General features: G+C 44.0%; 1 protein-coding gene across 1 annotated transcript; it reads right to left on the reverse strand.

Moving 5' to 3' along the window:
- Nucleotides 1-202: 202 nt before the first annotated feature.
- LOC108943376 (uncharacterized) lies at nt 203-2,235 on the reverse strand. Its single transcript, XM_070191079.1, has 3 exons — nt 1,951-2,235; nt 1,224-1,592; nt 203-1,130 (listed from the first exon to the last, which is right to left on the reverse strand). The coding sequence occupies exons 1-3, from the start codon at nt 2,233-2,235 to the stop codon at nt 696-698; spliced, it is 1,089 nt and encodes a 362-aa protein (XP_070047180.1). The 3' UTR covers nt 203-695.
- Between the last annotated feature and the right edge of the window lie 7,632 nt (nt 2,236-9,867).

Genomic DNA, 9,867 nt, shown 5'->3' on the forward strand with positions numbered 1-9,867 from the left:
CTTTGACACCAGCTAGTTTATCTCAATTAACCTCAATATATCTGTATAATTCATCCATACCATAATTCACAGGAAACTCAAAATTCAATGAGATAGTATAAATAAAAAGAAAGTTCTTTTATTACTCTATGAAAAGAAATATCAATACATGATATCCGTCCCTAAAAGGGAAAAAAAAGGCAGGGGACCCTAAGTGAAAAAAATATCTAAAGCTATGGAAAAGGTTTGAAGCTAAGGATTTGCTGGAGACTCGTTTTAACTGCATCTTTCAGGAGGGACAATTTCTCTTCTTCATCATCCGACAACGGGACATTCGCCTCAATGATATAAATCTCGCCTTCGGTAACGGTGATTTCCTTTTGACTTTTGGATAGCTTCTATTATTGTTTATCCAAGAGCGCGATGATCTTCTTCTTTTTAGAGGTCAGGGATGCTAATTGTTTCTCGAGATTCGCAAGATCCACTTGAAGTTTTTTAGCAAACTCATTTGCCTTCCCATATTCCAGCTTCGCATCATTGAGGTGTTGTTGTGCACTAGAGAGTGACTCTTGGTGTAATTATTTACTCATCTTGGACGATCTTAAAGCATCATACTCTACATAAGTTTTAAAGAAAGCTTCAACAAGATCCTCCAAAGTAGAAATATCAATGATATTCTCTCTTCGTATATCCGTAAGAGTCAAACTGATACTTTTCTACAACTTCATAAAGTTGTCCGTGGAATCTATCGAGAACTCTTTGATCCACTCACACAATCCACGCCACATCACAGAAATAAAATTTGGTTTGGCACGACAAATAGTCCCATGTGGCTCTTTGCTTGAAGCACCGGGCTGCAACGACCATGAGGAAGGCCTGAACGATCTCGGGTATATGACTTTAGTTGTAGCAGCCACAACTTCACTTATCACAGCTGGTTGGATAAGCTTTCTATGACCTGAAGAAGAAGAATATGGCTTTCTAGGTGGAATTAACTCCACCGAAGAGGCTCCACCAATAACATGATCCTTAGAACCATTAGGCGAGTTATGGGAGCTCTTTGCGGTCATACCAAGATCATCTATGTGTGCAAAGCAATCCTCAATAATGTCATCTCCAAGCTCATTATTGCATAATTCTTGAAGATCCGACTGATGAAAAAAAAAAGAAAAAAAAAACTATTAGTATTCAAAAAGAAAAAAAGAAGAAGAAAATAACAGAAATACAAACAAGAAGAATTCTACTTGTTCTGGTAATTCAGGGAATGGCATTGTTAGGCCGGTATCTTCATCCACAAAGGCATCATCCTCAATAATGATGGTATCTAAGGCAGCAGTACTGCAATAGTCATCACCCAACTCTTTAGTCTTCTTGTTCGGACGGTTCCAATGGTGGTCTTTGCTAGATTCACTCTCTATTGGACTGGAAGCTGTAGTAGTATCTCTAATACCATTCGGCGAAACGGGAAGCTGAGTTTTTTCATCACAAAGTGGCACAAGACTGGGATCTTTATCACTGCCCTTGTTTGACGAAACTAGGCGCTCCTTCCTTTTGCTAGCGTCGCTGGTTACCTTGGGGCAGTAGTAGTTGTCTTTGAGGCCAATGAAAGACGTCTAAGTTTCTTTTTCGCCGGTGAATCCACATCTTTCACAGCTTTAGACTTGGAAAGAGTCTGGGATGCTTGCAGAAGATCATTTGACTTCGTGTCAGACTTGGATGAAGAAGGTAGCGTTACCTTCAGTCGACTCGGGACCCCTTTGGATCACACATGCACCTGATCTTTCCTTGGACTTTTCAAAATAATATGAGGGCTCATTTTTGAAGGATCTAGTCGATGTATTGTCCACCATTCTGCATACTCACGAGTCATTAAAGGCATATCATTTACCGGACGTAGTGGCACAATGAATTTCGAGGAGGTGCCAAGACATGTGGATGAATCCCAAAGTTGCACTAGTGCTTGCAATGTACCATCATAGGGATACTCCACAAGATCTCCAGGGATGTCTTGGCAAAAACCAAACTGCCTACTAAATCTGTGAGGGCTATAAGACTCCACGATAAAAGTAGCATCATGCCTAAGGGTGAGATAGCTAGAGCGAAGAGATATAAAATAATTCGTTGAATGAATCTGAAAGTTTGCCACTGTCCGTAAAGTGTAACTCTTTGCCTCAGAAATGCCAAATGGTGGAGTTGACGGGCATCATCATGTTGGAACAACCTTCGAGCATCAGAAAGGTTGAAATATTTGGCCATCTTCTTGCCAGATATTTTGCATAAGGGTAAACTTCGGTGCGTATGATTAACATGATGATGGGTATCAAAATACTCTTCTATCCATCCATACACATAATGTATGGGAAAAATCACATCGCTTGTAATCAGGTCGTTGGAAGTGGAGATCTCCCTCAAGCCACGATATATGCTCGCGAGGACCGGGACTGCTAAAGAGAATTTTACCCCATGAGCCGTTAAGCTTGCAACTTTGAAAATACTAGCACAAACATGGTCAACCTTCTTATTTGGAAGCAAAAACTTATAGAGCCAACATGCAAGGAAAGCCGCCAAATTAATCTCATTTATAAGAGACTCCTCCACACCTAGTTCGATGAAGGGGGCATTCTCCTCGTTTGTTCGTGGTAGGAAGGTTTTGTCTATACATCCGGAAGGATTGTGATTCTGCCTCGGCTTGGTGGTCCGCACCTTTGACGCTCTTTGCGGAGGCTCAGCGTACCTGCTCGGTCCTCTAAACCAGAACCCCACCCAATCATGGACGGAGACCTCATGAAATTCCCCTTCCGCAAGTCTGTGGAATGCCGAAAACAAGTATAAGCAGCTTTTTGGGAGGAATGGCTTCGCTTGATGGTCCATTTCCGTCAACTCCTTCGTCGAAGGAACTACTTCGTCATAAAAGGATCCATGCATGGAAGGCCTCCAATGGTTCGCAGGTCCCATAACGATATAGATAATTCTCCAATGAAAGCATCAAGTGTTTTGGTGGAAGGACGCCAAAGCTCACAAAAGGCCTGAAGCACGTTGTCGTTATAGTCGTACGTAAACAATGAAGCGTATATGGCATCGTAGACCTTCAGATCTTCCAGAAAAGTTTTGTGGCAGGGCAGCACATCTTCTACCCACTCCCAGTATCCGGGTGTGTAGCGAACCTTTCCAAAGCCATAAGGGGGAACATTCCAAGTGTGGAAACATCCATCACGATGAGAAAATTCGGACTGCGCGACCTCCCAATGAGTTGCGGACTTCAAAATAGGAACCTTTATGTTAGTGACCTTGCCCGAAAAGTCGCTCATAATATCTTTGGCCTCCCTTGTCCACCATTCTGTAAGATGAAGAGATGCGGCAGGCAGCTTTCTAACAAGAGGGAAGGAACCGATCACCGGAGGATGAACTTCCAAGGTGAGAACTTTATCAGACTGATTTTGCTCGTCGCTCGTGATTTCAAGATGAGGGTGCGGCTTATTATGGTCACGAAATTGCATCTTGATTGCCGGAAGTCAAAGGTTGTATACGCTGCACGAAAGTAATTGAGGAAGAAGATTAAAATTCGTGAAGCATGTCCAAAACTGAAACAGAAAAAAATCAGATCCTGCATCTAACTTTTAAAAAAATCAATGAAACCAGCACACAATGAATTGAAGTGCTAATATCTGGCGCAAAAGTAGCTTCTGAATTTTATTCTTCAAAGGATCAAAAAAGTGTTTGATTTCGAGCTTCCTACGTCAAGATACAAGCTATTTAGTGAGCGCGCAAATTTGGAGCTGCAATATAGCAGGATCTCAACTCTGAATTTCAGAACATAACCTGGATAAATCTATGAGCTTTCTGATCGTGATTTTCATGTATGTCGAAACTTCATGAGTCTAATTTCCAGCGCCGCAAACCGTTCATGATTTCGGTATCCCTTCAAAAAGTTATTAAGTTTCTCGTGACGACGCGCGAATCTAAAACCATCAGCGAATTCGAATTAAGAACCTGATTTCGAAGAGATTACATGAACAAACCTATGAGCTATGAGATCGTGATTTTCGGATATGTCAAGGCTCCGTGAGTCTGCATTCCAGCTCCACAAACTGTTTAAGATTCAGGTGCTCCTACAACAAGTTATGAATTTTCTCCTGCAAGTGCTCCAAGCTGCCAGGAAAGTTCTGTCGCACAGACAATAAGGGAAGAACAACGTTAGCTGCAAGCTTTGCTTAATTTGAGCATAATTAAATTATATGATCAATTGGAAAACGCGAAGAAAGCAAGGCTAAGTCCATAGCGACGTGACAGAAGTTGGAACGATAGAAGACGTCTGTTCTCTTGAGCGCCATGATAAGAGGAAAACCAGACCAAAACAAGTGCATGAGGACTTACATGAAGGAAGAAAGACTCGAAGAGTTGGTGTGAAAATAATGCATCAGAATGGGTCCTTATATAGACTATCAAGGGTAGTGTTTGATTCGATCCCAACATGGTTTCATTGAGCTGTCACTCTTTGAGAAGGATTCAAACTTAGGGATTGAGAAGCTTTAATCCTAAAATTTCTGGGCAGAAGTAAAGTCCTAGAAGTAGACTAATTGGAAGTAAAAGAACGCATTTTTTTTTGTTACATGAACTAACCGTTGGATAACAAATCGGCCCAGTGTAACGACCCGGCCGATCGTTTCGAGCGTTATAGCCCCGTTTTCCCCATTTTTGCTTCCTTTTGTGCTTTTCAGCTATATTATGTTATATCGGATTAGTTGGTTCGGGTCCGGAGTGATTTCAGAGTGAATTGAGACACATAGTCTCTAAAGTAGAAGCTTAAGTTGAAAAAGTCAATCGGACGTTGACTTATGTGTAAACGACCTCGAATTTAAATTTTGATGGTTCTGTTAGCTCCGTTAGGTGATTTTGGACTTCGAAGATCGTTCGGAATGAGATTTGGAGGCTCGTGATAGAATTAGGCTTGAATTGGCGAAAGTTAGAATTTTGGTAATTTTGGTCGGTAGTGAAAATTTTGATATCAAGGTCGGAATGGAATTTCGAAAGTTGGAATAGGTTCGGAATGTTATTTTTGACTTGTGCATAAAATTTGAGGTCATTCGGACGTGGTTTAGCGGGTTTCGGCATCGTAGGTGAAATTCGGAAGTTTAGAAGTCCTTAGGCTTGAATCCGAGTGTAATTTGGTGTTTTGATGTTGTTTTGAGTGATTTGATTATTTGTCTAAGTTTGTATGATGTTGTGGGATATGTTGGTATGTTTGGTTGACGTCCCGAGAGCCTCGGGGTGATTCCGGGTGATTAACGGAACAAGTTTGGAAATTGGAGGAATTGCTTAAGTTGAACTCAGCTGTCATAATCGCACATGCGATGTCTCATCGCATGTGCGAGCCCGCAGAAGCGAGCGGGAGATCGCAGATGCGAGATTGGAGGAGCTGGGCAGAAAGCGCAGGTGCGATGAAGTTTCAGCACCTGCGATAGTCGCAGAAGCGAAGGGAGATGCGCATGTGCGCTTTCGCAGGTGCGAGATTTGGCCACAGATGCGAAACCTGGGATCTTAAGTGAGTTCCGCACCTGCGATAAAAATTCCGTAGGTGCGGCGTCACAAAAGCGGAAAAATGGGCCGCAGGTGCGGTTTCACTGGGCAGAATGTATAAATTGAGGACTTCGTGATTTTTGCTCATTTCCACCATTTTTAACTCGGACTTTGGAGCTTTGGGGTAATATTTGAAGGGGATTCAAGGGTTTTCACACAAATAAGTTACTTGAGCTCTAATACTCCTAGCTATGATGCTTTTCCGTTAATTTCTCATCTAATTAGTGGGGTTTTGAAGTAAATATTGGGGGTTAGGGCTCGGGATTTTAGATAGTGTAATTTAAGGATTTGAGGGACCAAATGATGTCGGATTTTGATGAATTTCGTATGGTTAGACTCGTAAGTGAATGAGCTTTCGGGTTTTGTGAATTTTGTCGGATTTTGAGACGTGGGCTTGGGGGTCGAATTTGAGTCGATTTCGGATTTTGTGTCTAATTTAGTAGTTTTCTTGTGGAATTGATTCCTTTAGCATATGGTATTGTACTGCTTGTGGCTAGATTCGGGACGCTCGGAGGCCGATTCGAAAGGCAAGGGCATTGCGGAGTAGAAATTTGCTCGGATTGAGGTAAGTAACAGTTGTAAATCTAGTCCTGAGGGTATGAAACCCCGGATTTTTGTGTCATATGACTATTTGAAGGTGACGCACATGCTAGGTGACGGGCGTGTGGGCATGCACCATTGGGTATTTGTGACTTGGTCCGTCTCGTAGCAACTGTAAAGTTGAACAACCTGTTCTAGCTATATGCTCTTTATGTGCTTTAGAAAGATTTACTATAAATCATGCTAGATACCATGTCTAGGCCTTATGCCTGTATTGTTTGGACCCTTAGAGGTCGTTTCTTGCTGTCGTCTCACTGCTTTAGTTGATATCCCATACTCAGTCATGTTCATGCATTCTTACATCATAGCTCAGTCTCTGTTATTCTATTTGTTACATCATGTTAATGTTGTTTAGGCTGATTTCTTTGATTTCTGAGAGCCCAAGAGACTGGAGAGGTTTATGACTGAGTGAGGCCGAGGGCCTGTTTGTGAGGTATTGTACCTTAGCACGTGAGTTGTCCGTGCGGATTCTGATATGATATTATAGTACATGAGTTATCCGTACAGCACGTGAATTGTCCGTAGGAGCCCCTCCGGAGTCTGAACACCCCCAGTGAGTGCAGGTACTTACTGAGTACGAGTGTCAAGTGCCGGGTGCTGAGCGATTGTGAGGTATGAGTGATGGTAAGGCATGAGTGATTGTGAGGTTGGAGTGATTGGGAGGACTGAGTAAAGTTAGCCCGAGGGGAAGTATATGATTTCATCATCTATGCTCATAGTTGCTTTGAGTCCTTGTTTGAGAACTATTGAAAGATATTTCTAATTGATTTACTTGAACTTGATTTAAACAAGCTGATTTGACTTAAACTCTAGTTACAAAGCATGCCGCACTTTACTAAATTTTTGTGATATGAACGGTACTTGTATTTAGCTCGTCACTACTTCTCAGCCTTTATTTATTTCTGTTACTTTCAGAGTTGGTGTACTCACGTTACTCCCTGCACTTTGTGTGCAGATCCAGGCATGTTTGGTCACGGTAGCGGCTGCTGATATTCCTGTAACTGATCATTGGAGTTAGCAAGATAGTTGCCTGGCAATCGCAGCCCTGTTTTCTCCTTCTTTATCTCCCCCTTAGTTGTATTTTGGATTTTTTCCAGACTATATTAGTCTTATTATTGTCGGACCAGTTTTTAGTAGTTACTCATGAATCAGTGACACCCCTATGTTTGGTACTTTTCATTCCGCATTTCTATTTTTGAGTTCAACCCTTGTTTCTTTTATGAAATTTTGCTATACAAGACGCCTTTTGGCATATCTTTGGGAGTTGGATGGCCTAGTACCATCTATAGGCGCCATCACGACAGGTTTGAGTCTAGGGTCGTGACAAGTTAGTATCAGAGCCTAGGTTACATAGGTCTCACGAGTCATGAGCGAGTTTAGTAGAGTCTTGCGGATCGGTACGGAGATGTCTGTACTTATCTTCGAGAGGCTGCAGAACCTTTAGGAAAAATTCCACATTCTTGAATTTTTGTCGTGCGAATCTGTTGATTTTAGTAACTAAACATTTGTTGTTTCATTCTCTCATAGATGGTAAGGACTCATACTACCGGACAGAATGGACAGCCACCAGTACCACCAGCCAGGGCCACGAGAGGACGAGGTCGCGGTAAGGGCAGAGGTGCAGCCCGCACAGCAGCTGGGGCAGTACCTGCAGACCCACCAGTTGCCCCAGATCAGGATCAGATCCCAGTTATTGATGCACCAGCTCATGCACCACCTGTGCCTATTGTGATTCCAGGCCTTCAGGAGGCCCTAGCTCAGATTCTGACAGTGTGTATCGGCCTTGCTCAGGCGGTCTCTATCTTGACGGCCGCAACCACTTCTCAGGCCGGGGGAGGCAATCAGACTCCCGCCGCTCGCATACCCGAGCAGGTTGTTCAGGGACTCCAGACACTAGGGGAACCACCAGCCCAACCGGATGCAGCTGCTAAGGACTATGTGGTTCCTGCTATGCCTGAGGATGATCAGCGTAGGTTGGAGAGGTTTGGGAGACTCCAGCCTCCACCTTTCAATGGCATAGAGAAAGAGGATGCTCAGGACTTCTTGGACAAGTGTCAGAGGATACTCCGTATAGCTGGTATTCTGGAGACTTGTGGGGGTCTCATCCACTACTTTTCAGTTTTCTGGGGCTGCACTCAGATGGTGGGAGACTTACGAGAGGCGTAGGCCTATTAGTGCAACACCCCTTACTTGGCAGCAGTTCTCCATGGTCTTTTTGGAGAAGTTCGTGCATCAGTCCCGCAGAGAGGAGCTGCGCAGATAGTTTGAGCAGCTTCGCCAGGGTGATATGTCTGTGACGCAGTATGAGATACGATTCTCGGAGTTGGCCCGTCATGCTATCTAGTTGGTTCCCACAGACAGGGAGAGGATCATGAGGTTTATAGATGGTCTCACTTTTCAGCTGCGGTTGCTTATGACCAGAGAGAGGGTGTCTGGTGCTACTTTTGATGAGGTTGTCGACATTGCTCGGTAGATTGAGATGGTTCGCGATCAGTAGAGGATTGAGAGGGAGGCCAAGAGGCCTCGGGGACAGGGAAGATTTAGTGGTGCTCCTTATGAGGGTCAGTTCCAGCACGACAGAGGTCGTCCATTCAGGCATGCTCAGCCCGCCCACCCAGTTCACCATGGTGCATCATATGGCCATAGTTCTCACAGTTCTCATCAGGGCCACTCATCACTCAGTGCCCTTCCAGCCCAGAGTTCATCCTGTGCTCCATCAGTTCAGGGCTCCTCTATGCCAGGTTCTTCTACTAGTTATCCCAGTGCTCGGGGATCCCTTCAGTCCCCGCAACCAGTACCAAGGAGTTGTTTTGAGTGTGGGGAGTTTGGGCATATGTGGAGGCAGTGTCCTCGTCATCATGGAGGTCTATCTCAGCAGAAGAGTCAGCCTTCGACTAAAGCACCAGTTACTTTACCACCCGCCCAGTCAGCTCGGGGTGGAGGTCAGTCAGCTAGGGGTCGCCCTAGAGGGGGAGGCAGATCAGGGGTGGCCATGCCCATTTCTATGCCCTCCCTTCCAGACTAGATGATATTGCTTCAGATACTATGATTACAGGTATTGTCTCATTTTATCACAGAGATGCCTCTGTATTATTTGATCATGGTTTCACTTATTCATATGTTTTCTCGTATTTCGCTCATTTTCTGGATATGCCCTATGAGTCTCTAGTCTCGTCTGTTCATGTATCTACTCCTATAGGCGATACTATTATTTTGGACCGCGTGTATCGGTCATGTGTGGTGTCTATTGGGGGTCTGAAGACCCGAGTGGACCTTTTGCTGCTCAATATGGTTGACTTTATGTGATATTGAGTATGGATTGGTTATCTCCATGTCATGTTTTTCTAGATTGTCACACTAAGACCGTGACGTTGGCGATGCCGAGATTTTCGAGGGTTGAGTGGAGCGATTCTATAGATTATGTACCTAGTAGGGTAATTTCATATTTGAAGGCTCAACGTATGGTTGAGAAGGGTTGCCTATCTTATTTGGCGTTTGTGAGGGATGTTAGCGCAGAGAATCCTACCATTGATTCTGTTCCGATGGTACGTGATTTTTCGAATGTGTTTCCTGCAGACCTGCTGGGCATGCCGCCTGACAGGGATATTGACTTCGGTATTGATTTGGTATCGGGCACTGAGCCCATTTCTATTCCACTGTATCGTATGGCACCAGCGGAGTTGAAGGAACAGCTTCAGGAACTCCGTGATA

This window comes from Nicotiana tomentosiformis, chromosome 12 (genome assembly GCF_000390325.3).
Source record: "Nicotiana tomentosiformis chromosome 12, ASM39032v3, whole genome shotgun sequence".
NCBI classification, from domain to species: Eukaryota; Viridiplantae; Streptophyta; class Magnoliopsida; order Solanales; family Solanaceae; genus Nicotiana; species Nicotiana tomentosiformis.

What these genes read in the sequence shown, in the direction of transcription:
- LOC108943376 (XM_070191079.1), bottom strand. Translation starts at nt 2,235, where the DNA reads ATGGCCAAATATTTCAACCTTTCTGATGCTCGAAGGTTGTTCCAACAT. An exon ending in TGTGGAGTATCCCTATGATG is followed by an intron (nt 1,593 to 1,950) that starts GTACATTGCAAG and finishes AAAGAAACTTAG; the next exon opens with ACGTCTTTCATTGGCCTCAA. An exon ending in TCCCTGAATTACCAGAACAA is followed by an intron (nt 1,131 to 1,223) that starts GTAGAATTCTTC and finishes TTTTTTCATCAG; the next exon opens with TCGGATCTTCAAGAATTATG.